General features: G+C 44.2%; 2 protein-coding genes across 2 annotated transcripts in view; both read right to left on the bottom strand.

Moving 5' to 3' along the window:
* LOC309558427 (uncharacterized protein) overlaps positions 1 to 17,069 on the bottom strand; it is a gene marked incomplete at both ends in the record, with an annotated part of 136,729 nt that overhangs the window by 73,248 nt on the left and 46,412 nt on the right. The window lies entirely within an intron of this gene.
* On the bottom strand, positions 2,320 to 3,562 carry LOC309557285 (olfactory receptor 5B12-like; the record flags this gene model as incomplete). The annotated part of the gene is made up of 1 exon (XM_082259944.1): positions 2,320 to 3,562. The coding sequence occupies one exon, from the start codon at positions 3,560 to 3,562 to the stop codon at positions 2,630 to 2,632; it is 933 nt and encodes a 310-aa protein (XP_082116070.1). The 3' UTR covers positions 2,320 to 2,629.

Here is a 17,069-nt window from a genome sequence, read left to right on the forward strand (position 1 = left end):
TTGTCTACTTTTTTTTTAAATATATAATATATATAGATAGTACAGTATGTTGTATCTATACATAGATATAATTAACAATTTTTATTTGTTTTTTTCCAAAAGAAATGATATTACACAGGCTGACATCAGGCAAATATAGAGAAAACAGAAATTGGGGAAACTTGAAGAATATTTTGTCTCAATGTCAACAAACTTGCAGGATATTGGTCGACCTAATAATAAAACCAACAGCAGGTATATCCACCCCAAATTACCTTTCAGTACGAATAAAAAGTGGACATCAATTATCCTGGAGTTGAGAGTGAGACCATTTATTTGCAGAAATCCCTGGCAAGCATCCACAAACAAACATAGAAAGAAATGGGACAAGAAAAGAGGATATCAGATCAGAAGAGTGAAGGATTCTGGGCTCTCCACTCCCAGGGGAAGACAATACTGATTAAGTGGCTGAAAGAAGGTAGAGAAACCAGCAACGGAGGTCCCCCTTTAAATGACAAACCTCCTATACCGTCTTATGACTTTCCACCCTGTTAGAAAAATGTGTTGTGAGAGACTCCATACGTTTCACATCCTTAATCATTGCATGTAGTTCCACAGAGGTAGGCGGGGGTTTGTTTTTTCCAGTGAAGCACCCAGGCATCTAGCCACCATAAGAATATGGTGCAATAGCTTCTTCACAAGTTTAGGCAGCCTGGGTGGGAGTAATCTTAATAGGATGGTTTTGGGGAGGAAAGGGAATTCAAGTTGAACAGGCATTGGAGATGGTCTTGAACTGTCCAACAACATGGTTCTAGAAGGGAACAGTGCCAGTAAATATGTAGCAGAGTGCCTCGACTCCTACGGCACTTCCAACATCGATCCTAGGCAGTAGGATATTTGGCTTGGAGGCAAAAAGGAATTAGATACCAAAATAAAGTACTTTATAAGTATTCTCTTTATAGAGAGTACATATTTTGCCAGAGGCGTAACTAGAACCTTTTGGGCCCCGGTGCAAGAAACCATGAAGGGCCCCCCGGACCCCTGGTCGGGGCCTTTCCCTTCAAGCCTGGGGCTCTTCCTACTGATCTTGGTGCCCTTTACTCTCATTGCAGGGCCCTTTATTATGGTTCTGCAGTGGGACCCTTTCACAAGTTCTGCAGTGGGCTCCCTTTCTGCCATCTTGGGGCCTCCCCACAATGGTAAAATGCCAGGGCCCAGTCTCAAGTGTGACCTTTGCGATCCTGGAAATTCACCTACTGGTTTCAGTATTTTTTTCTTTTTTTGTATTATTTTTAATCATTTTATTGTCACTGACTATAACTCTGTCCATTCAGAAAAGGAAGAAGCTGGTAAATTACATATTTACCGACCCCCTTTCTGGTTCTCTATTGTGATACATCCCCTGCAGCAGCCAGCAGGAGAGGGAAGGGAGAACAGTTGGGGGGGGCTGAACAGTAGGGGGGGACCAGGGGAGCACACAGGGGCCCAGAGGCAGCAGAACACAAGTGAACTGCATAGGAGTAGCAGGGGCAGCATACAGAGGAACCAATCTCCTCCATTTTCCTCCTGTAGCTACAGGAGGAAAAGGGTGGACAGTGATTTCTCTACATGCTGTCCCTGCCACCCCTCCTTTCCGGGTGTACAGGGGAGCCTCTTAGGCCCCTGGAGCATGGGGCCCGGTTGCGATTGCAACCCCTGTAGTTACGCCCCTCTATTGAGCTTTTAGCCACTTGGAACCATATCACCCCCGCTTGGGACCACCTCCCCGATTTTTTGTTTCCACTTATGCATATATGTAAGAGAAGCTCAGTTGGAACCAGAAGGCCATTACATGTTCATGGTCATAACTATGAGCAAATGCGCAATAAAGAACATCATTGGCGCGCATGCAAGTGAGCGAGCACACACGTGTGCACACACTTGCACGTACTGGCACTTGCAGGCACTGGCCTATTTAAGTTGAACTATGGTATGAACAGATTGATGAGTGGTCTTCACCTAGTTCCTGTTTACCTGTGCCTTGACCTGCTATACCTGCTTACCCATGCTTGACCCAGCTTGCCCTTGACCTATCTCTGGATTCCCACCTGCTTATTGTGATCTTGGCTTGTACTCTGCTCCTGTTTTGTGTTTCTTTGCCCAGCTACCCAACTGTGTACCGACTCCAGCCTGTATCCTGACTCTGCTTCTGGCTTATGTTCCTGTACCTTCGCTGCCCGGCTGCTGATGACCTTTCGGCTTGTGTCCTGGCTACGCTCCTGCCTGTGTGTTCCAGTTCCTTGTTCCTGGCTGGTGATCCATGGTCATCTGTTTTCTGCAAACCACAGCTGGCGCTGCCTGCTATACCGACGCTCATGCCACTCTGTGTCCTTACACCCCCTGTCATCACTACTAGGGGTGTTGAACAAGAGATGCAAGAGAACCCCCCTCTACAGTGCGATCTCCACCAGGCACGTGACAATATAACTGTGTTTTCCCTGATTGTCTCTAGGATACTCCTTGTCTACTTTTAAAGGAAAAACCCATTAAAGCAAGTGTGTATTAGGATTACAAATATCAACTATCTAAAATAAAGTACCATCAAATCAGTTGAAATACAAGCAGTCCTGAGCCTAACAATATTGTTGTGCAGTTCTCCTTCAGTGATAGTTCATGGCGTGGAGGCAATTCTGGATAGAGTTTTCTGCAGAGCACCTTTTAGGTCCCTGTTTCTCAGGCTGTATATAATCGGGTTTAGGAAAGGGGTGACAACTGTGTAAAATAAAGAGATCAATCTACCTGCCAGAGAATCCCTAGTTTTGGGGTGAAAGTAGTTGAAAAAACCAGTCCCATAAAAGATGAAGACCACGGTGAGGTGGGAACTGCAGGTGGAGTAAGCTTTCCGTCTTCCATCCTTCATTTTAATTTTCAGAATGGTTTTGAAAATGTAGACATAGGAGAGGAAAGTAACAAAAGAGCTTGTGACTCCAAAACTCGCTGCGTCAACATATAAAAGTAAGTAATTGAGGTAAGTGTCGGAACATGATAGTTGAAGAAGCTGAAATAATTCACAGAACAAGCCTGGAATGATGGTGGTGGGGTCCGGGAAGGCCAGTCTTAGTGATAAAAGTGTGTGTACCAAACAACATACAAATCTGAAGAGCCAGGACAAGAACGCTATCTGAACACACAAGTCAATGCTCATCATGGTTGTATAATGCAAAGGATGACAGATGGCAACATAACGATCATAAGACATCAAATTAAGGATATAGAACTCAGTGCTGGAAAACCAAGTGAAGAGGAGGACCTGGGAGATACAAGTTGGGTATGAAATCAGCCGGTTTCCAGTAAATATATAAAAAAACAAATGAGATGTTGCAATGGAGGAATTGAAGATGTCTAAAACTGAGATGTTTCCAAGAGAAAAGTACATGGGAGTGTGTAGATGAGAGTCTAAGACCACCAAAAAAATGATGAGAAGATTCCCAACCAGTGTGGCCACATAGATGAGGAAAATCAGCAGGAATATCGGGATCTGAGAATCTGTGAGGTCTGACAGGCCCAGCAAAATGAATTCAGACTGAGAAGTTTGATTTCCCATCAGGACCAAATAATTTATAGAGGGAAAGATAATGTGAGGATTCAGGAAGACATCGTTCATCATACTGTAAAGGATAATTTCCACCAAGACATTGAAAATAAATAAAATGTAGTTCACACATTTTAAATTTTAGATCAATTTTAGTGTTTTGCACTGAATTAAAAAAAATAGTTACATAGCTGGTCAGGTTGAAAAAAAGGCACAAGTCCATCTGGCTCAACCAATAAAAAAACAAAAAACAGTAAAGAAAACTCAACTATACAATCCCATATACACAATCCTATACCGGCAGTTGATCCAGAAGAAGGTGAAAACCCCCCAGCAAAGCATGATACAATTTGCTACAGCAGGAGAAAAAATTCCTTCCTGATCCCCCAAGAGGCAATCAGATATTCCCTGGATCAACTTGACCTATAAATATTAGTACCCGGTTATATTATGTACACCTAGGAAGGAATCTAGGCTTTTTTAAAGCAATCTAGTGAGCTGTCCAGAACCACCTCTGGAGGGAGTCTATTCCACATTTTCACAGCTCTTACGGTGAAGAATCCTTTCCGTATTTGGAGACGAAATCCATTTTCTTCTAGACATAAAGAGTGCCCCCTTGTCCACTGTGCTGATCTTAAGTGAACAACTCAACACCATGTTCACTATATGGACCCCTTATGTATTTATCCATGTTGATCATATCCCCCCTTAATCTCCTCTTCTCAAGAGAGAATAAATTCAGTTCCTCTAATATTTCCTCATAGCTGAGCTCCTCCATGCCTCTTATCAGTTTGGTTGCCCTTCTCTGCACTTTCTCCAGTTCCCCGATATCTTTTTTAAAAACTGGTGCCCAAAACTGAACTGCATATTCCAGATGAGGTCTTCCACTTTTTAGGCCACTCCCATTGCTGTATTAGCATGCATAACAGAACTTATTTTCCAACTTTTTAAATGTAAACCAGGATAAATACTAAGGATGGCTGAACGGTTCAGCTAGAGCATAAGTTCAGGCCCAACATTTGCCTGTTCAGCCGTTCGCTGAAAATTTGCAAGGTGTTTGCATTGAGCATTGCACAGTGCATTCTGCACCCTGCTTGGGCAAAGCTTTGCCCAATCAGGGCGCAATGTAAGCTGGTTGTTTAGGTAGTGGGTACGGGAAGCCATTATCTGTCAATGTTTTTCCCTGATGACAGCTGAACAATAAAAGAAGGTGCTGGTAAAAAAAATAAAGAAAAAAACTGCATGGGTCAGAGCCCCCCTACACCAAAGCACCTACCCCCCATGTTGAGGGCATGTGGCCTAGTATGGTTTATGAGGGGGGGGGGGCGAGCGAGCCCCCCCCTCCCTTTTCCTGACCTGCCAGGCTGCATGCCCGGATAAGGGTCAAGTATGGATTTTAGGGGGGGGGGACCCCACTCTGCTTTTTTTTTTTAATTTTGGTGTGGGATTCCCCTCAAAATCCACACCAGACCCGAAGGGCCTGGTAGGGACTGGGGGGGGGGGGGGGCCCCACTCTGTTTTTTTCTTTACTTTTTCAATAGCCGGGTACCGGGCAATTGTAAATGCGAGTCAGTTTTAAATAGGATTTGATTTGTTTTTTTTTTTCTTTAGAAATAACTTATTTTTGCTGTAACATGTTTAATGCATGCTACAGATGTGCCACTTCACAGGCACATTAAAGAGACCCCTCGGGCACTATATTTAAAGGAATTTTTCATTTTTATTGTTGCACTTTAAGCATAATTAAATTCACTGCTTCTGAAAAAAAATATTGTTTTTATTTTCTTTTATTTTTTCATTGATACGTGTTCCCCATGGCAGTACCCAGACCCCCCATACCCTTTTTATGGCCAATTATTTGCATATAAGCCTTCAAAATGCACACTTGATTTTTCCTGTTCGGCTCCCATAGACTTCAATGGGGTTCACCATTAGGGTTAGAACATTTCCCCTGTTTGGGAGTTCTGCTGCGAACTGAACGTGGGGGGGGGGGGGGGGGTGTTCTGCCCATCCCTACCAATAACCTTTTTTATTGTATTGTCTGTGTCTTACACAGACAATATTGGGTATAGTGGGTATTGTCTGTGTTTACACATTGTGTTTTTACTGTTTAAATGTTGATTGCTTTAGTTTCTAAAAGGGGTCTCATCATTTTTTTCAGGTTGTCAGTAAAAACAGTGCTCGGTCAGTAACTTTTCCATGTTCTGTTAGTAAAATAAGTTGTGGGAGGTTGGCAACCCTGGCGCAGATAGTGATCAGAGCCTAATACAATGATTCATAATCAGTTCCCAGATGTATGATGATAACACAGTAAGATCATTCTGTAATAGGTGGAAGGATTTATATATTGGGATTATATATGATCAATATAACTGAAAGGTTCTTAAATATATTTATTTTACTCACAGTATACATAGCTTTAGCATATACCTCAGTGCTGGTATAAAGGACATTAAGTCAGTCACGTTAGTCTCTGTTTTAGAGGAGCTTACGCTCTAATGTAACCCCACCATCACACACTATTATTATTATACATTTATATAGCTCTGACATATACCACAGTGCTATACAGAGAACACAGACCCAGTCACATCAGTCTCTGTACCAGAGGAACTTACACTGTAATGTCTCTAATGTCAGGCAAAAGCTTTTGATCAAGTCAGTCATGAGTACCTATGGCTGCCTTTTGGCAAGTATGGCCCAGAGGGGGGCTTTATCGATTGGCTAAAGACTTTGTACAGAGGGCCTGAAAGCTTCATGCTTGTGAATGGTTGGATCAGACAGCCCTGTGAGGTTGGCTCAGGTGTGCATCAGGGGTGTCCGTTGTGTCCTCTGCTATACCTTTCTCTATCAATCCCTTCATCAGGAGATTAGAGAGCACACCGTTGTGTGGAGTGCCTTTGGGCATTCCTGGTGAGCCTCATTTGAGGGCCGTGGCCTATGCTGATGATGTGTCTGTTTTCATCTCTGGGACAGAGGAGGCGGAGGAGGTGGTCCCAGCAATGAAGTATGCGGAGGCATCCGACTCAAAGATCAATCAGGATAAGAGTGAGGTTTTCTGGATGGAAGAGGAAGGCAATAGCTTTCCTACCTGGCAGGAAATTAAAGTTTTAGGCAAATTTGTCCCGGAGATTACAGACTTGCAAATTGGGAAAGCAGGCTACAAGATGCCGATTCCAAGGTTGCCAGCTGGAAGGAATGGAAACTCTCTTACAGGGAAAGGTTTGATCTGATTTAAACTTACCTGATCCCAGTATTTCTGTATGTCAGCTTTGTTTGTGTTTTGCCAGTGTCTCTCTATGCGAAGATCTACACCTGTTTCTTCCAGCTGTTATGGGGGAAAAAAACTAAACCTCATTAAGAGGTCTGTAACCTACCTTCCAAAGCGCATGGGTGACCCAAGCTATGGACAACCCAGTGGTATTTTTTTCTCTAATGTTTTTGAAACATACATTTGGTAATATGCTGGCAGAGGAACTGCCTGGGTGGGTCGGTATTTTTCAGTCCTGGTTTAGGTATTTTCTGCAAAGCTGGGAGGCCAATGAAAAGCCTGAGGGTCTGACATGGTAAGCTCCCGGCTTACGTTGCCCCGTGCCTGAAAATGCTTTGGCAGTGGCGAGTGATGGCAGAGGAAACTAGGTCTCTTCCTAGTAAGGCCCTGGAGAGGAGAGTTGTTGAATCTGCCTTTAGCAAGCCATCGACCTTGAGTGATTGCCCAGTTTCTGTTATGAGGGAGGGTCTGTTTTTGATTAATCTGGAGAGAATCCCTTTAAAGCTTCGGAATTTAACTGGCTCTCGTTCCATGGCAGACTCTAGGTGAAGAGCAACTTGAAGCATTGCGCTGCGGAGAACCGTGGTTGTCCAAGAGTGGGGTGTGATGATGTGGAGGAGATGAAGGGCCATTTCTTGCTTCAGTGCCCCTTCAATATATGTGGGTGAGTGGGGCTCTGGGTATCCCTTTCCTTTCCCCCTTAAATTATGCAGAGTGGTCAGAGATAAAGGAGGAAAGAAAAACTAGCCCCCAAGAGAAGTGGTGGGACTTTATAGGCATCCACTAGTTATTCTCGCAAAAAATGTACAATCTTTAGTGGTGTAAATACATACAAAATGTATTAATAAAAACACTATTCATAAAAACCATCACAATGGTAGGTATGCACAGAGGTGCAACAACATACTCCTAAACCAAAAACCAAAAAGGTACCCATAAGTGGTCCGACAAATGGCGAGGTCTATGTACGAAGACCAAATAGATAGGTTGACCTCCTATGCCTGGACCAAAATGGGTTCTGGTAAAACAAGATGCCCAAGGAATCACTACGTGTTTCGCTATGCAGCTTCTTCATAGAGTGGTCGTATGGGTCTTTTGAGACTCATCAGGATTTTGATTTTGAGACACTTTTTCTAGTTAGCTTAGTAGTCCATTACTTCACGTTGAATGCACGAGGTCAAGTTTCCACTCATAAAAATCCTTCCTGTCGAGGTGGTGGTGCTCAACATTCTGGGTAAGGTTGGGAAAATTCAGGGTCTTGAGAAGGACAGGTGGCGGTCAGGGGCCTGGACAAAGGCATGGAGGAAGGTTAGGTCCCCGTAGCTGCTATCTGTGAGTCTCTGGGTGTGCGTTTTTTCTTTCTGTCCTCTCACATCCCCTAGATTTTTTATAAGTTTCTATTTTTGAAAAAAGGCTGCACGCAGGAGTTAAATGTGTAATAGCTTCTTAGCCTGAGGGTGTGTTTTAGGTGGAGGCTAGGGCTTTGTTGAGTAATAATAATATGAAAATGTGTCTTGCTTGGTATATTTAGTTTTTTTTATGTTTTTTTTTTTTTTTTTCTGGAAAAAAATACATTTTCTGTTTCTTTGCGGATGTAAGCTAATTGTATTTATATGATTTTTTAAATTTATTTTGGATATATGTAAATATGTTTTTATTATGTTTGTAAGATTTTTAATAAACAAAAAATTGTACCCTCTAATGTCCCCCCACAGTCACACACTATTAATATAATACATTTATATACTGTAGCTCTGACATATACTGCAGTGCTGTACAGAGAACACTGAGCCAGTCACATCATTCTTCTGTACCAGAGGAGCGTACACTCTAATGTCCCCCCACAGTCACACACTACTATTATAATACATTTATATACTGTAGCTCTGACATATACCACAGTGCTGTACAGAGAACACTGAGCCAGTCACATCACTCTCTCTATAGTTTACACTGAATGATTATCTGACTGCAATAATAAGAATGTATTAACTGATTTCATCATTGAATGAATTACTGGTAAATACATTGATTATCATTGGACAGAGTTTGGATACAACAGATCAGTGTTTCTCAACCTTTTTTTCAGTCAAGGCGCCCTTTAAAAATTATGGACAGTCTTGAGGCACTCCATTCTAAAATGTAAATGCTATTCTAATAGTTTCACATAATGCAGCAACATACACAAGTCCAAGTAGGACACTCAACATTAGAGGTGAACAAATATACTTTTACAAACTGGTACTGACTAGTATTCCAATGTTTCTCTTCTCCCTCAGTTTGTCTCCATCACTCAGCTAATGTGACCGCAACACTGATGGAAAGGGGAACGGGAGGGTCAAAAAAGGATGCTATGCAGGCAACTGACATCCTCCTCATCAGTTGATGATGCCATTGGTCGTTAGGAGGAGGTAGAGGCTTGTAATGAAAACCTGTGACTTGTTGTAACTGAAAAGGCAGCCTTCATCCACACTAAATTTTTGGGCACTTTTTAGGCATTTTGTCAAGGCACCCCTGAAGAAACCGCAAGGCACCCCAGGGTGCCTGGACACCGTGGTTGAAAAAAGCTGCAACAGACATCATTCTGGTAAAGACAAAGCAATGAGCAACACAGAGAGGGAGAGATGACGATCATTGTGTGATATAAATCTCTCAGAGCATTACCGGAATCCAATATTTGGATGGGTTACGATGTCAGAGCATTTCATCCAATGACACTGGACCTCTAACAAAACATTAGATCCATTCCGTATTCTTTGCCTTTTCCATTTCCACCATGAAATCCTGCCATTGTGTAAATCAGGGGTCTTCAAACTATGGCCCTCCAGTTGGTCAGGAACTACAATGCCCATCATTCCTAGTCATGTCTGTGAATGTCAGAGTTGTATAATGCCTCATGGGATGTGTAGTTCCGCAACAGCTGGAGGGCCGTAGTTTGAGGATCCCTGGTGTAAAGCGTTAGTATGTAAAGATCTGTAAAATGATAAGAGGGAATAGCAGCAATTCTCAGGGGGGTGTCAGTGTGATTTTACGACTCATATAGAAAAAATTGAACTCCAGAACATCTCATCGTTACAGAGTCTCTTTTCTGATGAAAATCCTCAGATTTTTGGAATTCTCTTTCACCATCCCAAACTGATGTGGAAGCAGAACGGAATAAACCAGGGAAGTGATAAGACACATTGGAGGATATTTACTAAAATTGGAGCACACAGAATCTGGTGCAACTGTACATAGTAACCAATCAGCTTCTAGATTTAATTGTCAAAGCTTAATTGAGCAAGCTGAATTTAGAAGCTGACTGGTTGCTATGCACAACTGCAATAGATTCTGAGTGCTTCAGTTCTAGTAAATCTCCCCCATATCAAACACTCACCTGTATATTCAGAATCCCTTATTGGTGATGTATGGGGTCCATGTATGGGAATACAGGGGATGGAGAGGATGAGAAATAGCCAACATATTCCTTGTTATCAGATCTTGTGTTGGTCGGGTTCTGTCAGCCAGTTCTATACAGGAGATCGAAGTGTCACACACAGGTTCTCCCCCCACCCTGCACCATCTCACTGCATATTAAAGCATTTAGAAGCCCCCTGAGATCTCCAACCATATCCCTCCTGTGTCTCATTACACTGCCGACATCTCACTGGGGCCTCATGACACAAGACAATTAAAACACAACTTTTTGTTTCTTGTTTGGTGGAAAACTTTTGAGACAGTTTTTTTTTTTTTTTTTAATGTATTTGATTTATAAGGGAATATTGTAAAAGCTGTAGTAAACAATAATAATAATTATAAATTAATTATCTAATAATTGATGTAACAGGAAAAAAAATTAGTATCTTGATCCTTTCTCTAGTAGTAAATCAATCTGATGTGGTGTGCACCTGTCATGAGAGGATATATGGAGTGTTCAGTAGAGTTGAGGTCAGGGCTCTGTGCAGGACACTCCAGTTCCTCCACACCAAACTGGTTAAAGCATTGTTAGCTCAATCTTGTCAGGAGGCAATTGCAAGATGATATACGGCCCGTCAGTCAGGGCCAGATTAATGTAGGGGCTATTGGAGCTGCAGCTCCAGGCCCCTACCTTTTATATAGGCCCCGGGTTGGCCATATTCACTGTTACCGCTCTTCTGTCACTTGTAAACACAGAAGTCTGGCTTCTATGCTCGCTTCCCCAGGCAGCACCCTCAGAACCTCCCCACACAGCGTGAAGGCCGGACAAGGAGGGACAGTTGGCGATGCATGGATGTGTTTATGGGCTTCAGAGACAGCATCCCATGTTGAATTAGGCATGCATGGCTGCACCCTTCCTCCTCTGGGTGCATGGCAAGGCACGGCCCTTAAGGCCCTTCAAAATCCTCAGCACCAAGCCCATGATGCTGTTAATCCGGCCCTGCCGTCAGTCCTAACTCCCCCTGTATAGTGAATTCCCCCTTGCTGGCCAGGAGATGCGACGACACATAGCAACTTAAGCATAGCGTAGACACATCTGTTTTATTTCAAGTTTTGCTCACATTTAAAGGAAGTTTGAGTGGCAAAAACTGCTTTAAACCGGTTACAATTCATGGGTCAACTTAACAATAGAACATATCTCCACACAAAACAATACATGAAAAGGCCCTTGTGTTCCCTATACATCTCTGTCAATGTGAGGTGTCTTGTGTCTGAAATTGTGTTTTGTGGGAGAGCCGATCCGTCTGTGTTCAGCTGTCTGATGTGTTAATGTAAGCAATTGTCAATTGTGTTTAGGTGTTGTCTGTCGTCTATATGCAAAATATCCAACTGCCAAGTGTCCAGGGTGTATGAATGAGGTGTGTTAGTCTGACTCGTTAATATGTAATTGCAAGTGACCACATTCCATTGGAAAGTGGGCATGAGCTGAAATGTATTATGAAATATAATATTTCAGTAAGGCACGTTGATACACTCTTTCAAGCATGTATTCATGCAGGGTGGGGGGGAGAACCTGTGTGTGACACTCCGATCTCCTGTATAGAACTGGCTGACGGAACCCGACCAACACAAAATCTGACAACAAGGAAGATGTTGGCTATTTTTCATCCTCTCCTACCCCTGTATTCCCATACACGGACCCCATACATCATCAATAAGGTATTCTGAATATACAGGTGAGTGTTTGCAATGGGGGAGATTTACTAGAACTGAAGCACTCAGAATTTATTGCAGGCTTTGTACACAGGGGCACAGACATGCTGGGATAGAAAAGGGTCTTCTCCAATCAGTTACCACAGCATTGCAAGAGAAATTATCAAAAATATCTTAGTAGGATTTAGCACTATCAAGACTCTTTAGAGGAAACACCTTTTGGATTGCCTACTCATTTACTGCCCAAGTAGTGTCAAGGATGCAAGAATTGTTCTGCCATATCAGCATTTCCGTTTTATTAAGAAGGAGAACTTCAAGATCCACGGTTCTGCATTTTTAACATTTACACACACATACACTTTACCAGATTGAATTAGTTATATTTAATGTAGGTCTTGTGATCCTGTGTGTTCTTTTCTTCCTCCAGCAAGCCAGGACTGGTGGGGAGAGATGAACCACTTGAAAACCGGAATGTTAAACCCCACTCATGTCCAGGGATGTCAGACTTTGAAAGTACTCAGGCATGCAACACTGTACCCAAATACATTTTATATCATTTTTTGAAACAGATAAAGATTTATTCTGATAATATTTACCACCACTGTAATTTTTTCTCTCTTTTGCTATTGTAGAACCCTCTAGTGTGCTATAAGTAGTGTATTTACTAGATAGTGTAGTTAAATTTAGCTTGGCTGAGAGCCAGACTGGGTTAAATCTGGGTCAGGTGACTCAGGAAGGCTAGATGACTCAACAGGCAACATCTCTGGTACCCCCCCCCCCTGCTTTCTAGAGCCTTGGAGAAGCTTCTAGAAGTGATGGGTGGAGATTAGGAGGAGCTGCTTGGCATATTTACAAGGTCTTATCCAATCCTTAGCGTGAAGAGGCTGGAAGGGGGCATATTTATCTCATAAGTCTGGCCAGCATGGGCAGTCAAGTGGAAGATGGAGATGGAGTGCTGAGGAGGCTGTTGTTGGCTCTTGAGGTTGCCCCCTAGTCTGTGGTGACCTCAGGCCCGGGGCTCGGGTACTAGAGGGACCCTCTACAACACAAGGATGAATCCTTCCTGGAGGCACGGGAGCAAGGAGAGGTCAGCAGGGAAAAGTCAGCACACCTGGGAGATCTCTTTAGGAGTCAGCAGGGTGGGCTGGTGAGTGTTTCAGTTTGGAGAGGACTGTGGAGAAGTTAGCCTGGAGGGCTAGTGAAAGGGGCAGCTGAAGCAAGGCAGGTTGGCAGTGCCTAAAGAGGTAGTGCTGGGATCAGTAGCCACATGAATGTATGCTGGATACTGACTTTCTGCTACACTTTTAAAGGGGCCTCGGGTCCCTGCCTGTAATGGGCTGTTGCTCTAAAATCAGACTGAGAGGCCTTTTTTTTAGAATAACCATCAGTGTGCCAGTGGAGTTCTGCAAGAAAGTTAGTGCTGGAGGAAGAGAAGAAGTAAATATAGACTGTATACAGGAAAGTTGTCCCTGAAGTTGTTTGAGGTCAAGTGGGCACACCATAATTTCCCCAATCCCTATCCAAGTTATAGTCCCTCAATAAATACCAAAAAAACAAAGCACTGGACTGTTTTCTGACTCAGAGTGCCTGTGAAGATGCAGTGTGCCTTGCTGTGTAGGGTGGGGGATCCCAGTTCACTTGCAGTTCCTTAGGGGGTGTGCTACACTATATATATATAAAGGAAAAAATAAAACAACAACATTTTGGAAGAAAACAGTTTTTCTTTGTTTCTGTTATAAAACTTTGCAAATAAATAATTGTTCTTCATACATTTAGGGCAAAATGTATTCTGTTATATTTCTTTCTTTCACAGTTTAGAGACTGGTAATAAATCAGAGGTCAATAGTAAGTGACACAGAGTTCATGGGTCAGTTGTAAGTGATTCAGAGTTCAGGAGTAAGCAGTGGGTAATACAGAGTTCAGGGGTCAGCAGTGACAAAAAATTCAGGGATCAGTAGTAGGGATATACCGATATGTTTTTTTCAGGGCCGATACCGATATATTGGTCACAACGTATCGATATCGGCCGATATGGGACGATATTTTGTACATTTAAAGTTATGAAAAATAAAGACAATTTTTGACACAAATCTGGTACTGAACATGTTAATTTTTTTTAATGCTTAATAGCTGGCTGGCTGGCACCCTGTGGTGGGTGGGTGGCTGACTGGCTGGCACCCTGTGGTGGGTGGCTGGCTGTCTGGCACCCTGTGGTGGGTGGCTGGCTGGCTGGCACCCTGTGGTGGGTGGCTGGAACCCTGTGGTAGGTGGGTGGCTGGCACAGGGGCTGTGGGGGGCTGGCTGGTACAGGGCCTGTGGGAGGCTGACTGGTACAGTGCCTGTGGCTGGCTGGTACAGGGCCTGTGGGTGGCTGGCTTTCTGGCACCCTGTCTGTGGGTGGCTGGCTGTCTGGCACCCTGTCTGTGGCTGGCTGTCTGGCACCCTGTGGTGGGTGGCTGGTTGGCACCCTGTGGTGGGTGGCTGACTGGCTGGCACCCTGTGGTGGATGGCTGGCTGTCTAGCAGCCTGTGGCAGGTGGCTGGCTGTCTGGCACCCTGTGGTGGGTGGCTGGCTGGCACCCTATGGTAGGTGGGGGGGCTGGCACAGGGGCTATGGGTGGCTGGCTGGTACAGGACATGTGGACGGCTGGCTGGTACTGTGCCTGTGGCTGGCTGGTACAGGGCCTGCAGGTGGCTGGCTGTCTGGCACCCTGTCTGTGGGTGGCTGGCTGTTTGGCACCCTGTGGTGGCTGTCTGGCACCCTGTGGTGGGTGTCTGGCTGTCTGGCACCCTGTAGTGGGTGGGTGGCTGGCACAGGGGCTGTGGTTAGCTGGCTGGTACAGGGCCTGTGGGTGGCTGGCTGGCTCACTGGTACAGTGCCTGTGGCTGGCTGGTACAGGGCCTGTGGATGTGGGTGGGTGGCTGGCTGGCACTGGGCTGCTGTGGGTGGGTGTATGGCTGTGATACACTCCTGCGAGACTAGTCCCGACTCCAGACGAGGCTGTCCAAGGCGAGGGAGGCGGCCTAAGAAGGCAGAATGACGGCACAAAAATATCGGCAATATCGGCCAGTTCCAGGGCCGATATTGATATATCGGGGAAAGTGCATGTCGGCCCTCGATATATCGACCTTGCCGATAATTGGTCTATCCCTAGTCAGTAGTAAGTGATGCAAATGCCAGTAGTAAATATTGCAGAGTTCAGATGTCAGTAGTAAGTCATGAAGAGTTTTAGGAGTAAGTCAATGCCCATGTCAAAGGTAATGGTCAGTGTATTTTGGGCAAATTAGTATCCGTGTCAGTTAGTGTCAATGTGTTTTAGGCAGGATAAAAAAAGCGAAATGTGCACTATTGTTGTACTACGGGTACATACAACACATCACATACACAAATGTGGTATTTCTATGATCATCGTGAGCAGGAGAATTTATTCTGGGTTGTGTTTTGGTGGTAGGTTATGGTAGTAACAAGAAATGTACACTATATGGCCAAAAGTATTGGGATGCATGCCTTTACACGCACATGAACTTTAATGGCATCCAAGTTTTAGTTTGTATGGTTCAATATTGAGTTGGCCCACCCTTTGCATCTATAATAGCCTTAACTCTTATGGGTAGGCTGTCCACAAGGTTTAGGAGTATGTCTATGGGAATGTTTGACCATTCTTCCAGAAGTGCTTTTGTGAGGTCAGACACTGATGTTTGATGAGAAGGTCTGGCTTGCAGTCTCCACTCTTATTCATCCCAAAGGTGTTCTATTGGGTTGAGGTCAAGACTGTGCGGGCCAGTCTAGTTCCTCCACCCCAAACTCGCTCATCTATGTCTTTATGGACCTTGCTTTGTACACTGGTCCAAATCATTTTGTGGAGGGGGGATTATGGCGTGGGGGTTGTTTTTCAGGAGTGGGCTTGGCCCCTTAGTTCCAGTGAAGGGAATTCTTAAGGCGTTTTGGAAAATTTCATGCCCCCAACTATGTGGGAACAGTTTGGGGATGGCCCCTTCCTGTTCTAACAAGACTGCACACCAGTGCACAAAGCAAAGTCCATAAAGACACGGATGAGCGAGTTTGACTGAGTTCTGACCTCAACCCGATATAACACCTTTGGGATGAATTAGAGCGCAGACTGCGAGCCTGGCGTTCTTGACCACATTGGTACCTGACCTCACAAATGCGCTTTCTAGAAGAATGGTCAAACATTCCCATAGACACACTCCTAAACCTTGTAGACAGCCTTCCCAGAAGTGTTGAAGCTGTTATAGTTGTAAAGGGTTTACCCACTCAATATTGAACCCCACAGACTAAGACTGGGATGCCATTAAAATTTATGTGTAAAGGCAGGTGTCCCAATACTTTTGGCAATATACAGTAGTGTAAATTTAAAAAAATATATATTATTTTTACTATTTTGGGCCAGGTTTCCTTTGATAATAAAAAAAATAAAAATGAGAAGATATCTATTACCATGTACCACCAAATAAAAACCCAATTTGTCCTGAAAAAAACAAGGTATAATGGCAAGCCACCTGATCTCACACACCGTCAATTCAAACTGTTATTGCTACTGCAGCCAAACAAACTATAGCAAAAGCTTGGAAATCCTCCACGCTCTGTATCCTGGCAATGACTAACAGGGTCACGCAAGCCATGATACATGCTAAAATGGAGGCAAACTAACCCCTTTACGAAAGACTCTGGAGGCCTTGGATTGACAATTCAAAGAGAGAGAGAGAGGGCCAAGCGCCGATCTAAGTGTAGCAATATAGGCAATTTTTTGGACACACAAGAAGAATCTTACTCACAAAGGATGTATAAAATCAGGCATCTTAAAAGCAGTGGGGGGTCTCTGAAGTCACATCCAGGGTGGGCTGTCCGGTCAGGCTGTAGCGCTGATGCTTGTAGAGGGTAAGCGGCGATCTCCTGTTGCGAGGCAGGGGACGTGCTGATCCTCAGCGGTGGTGTTGCAGCGTGGACCCGCCGGTCGGATTGCCGTGACGTCACTTCCGAGACACCAGGGAGATAGAACGGCGACGCGTTGCCCTGCCTCGCAACAGGAGATCGCCGCTTACCCTCTACAAGCATCAGCGCTACAGCCTGACCGGACAGCCCACCCTGGATTTGACTTCAGAGACCCCCCACTGCTTT

The sequence above is a fragment of the Pelophylax lessonae genome, assembly GCF_965119305.1.
Source record: "Pelophylax lessonae genome assembly, chromosome: 6".
Lineage (NCBI taxonomy): Eukaryota > Metazoa > Chordata > Amphibia > Anura > Ranidae > Pelophylax > Pelophylax lessonae.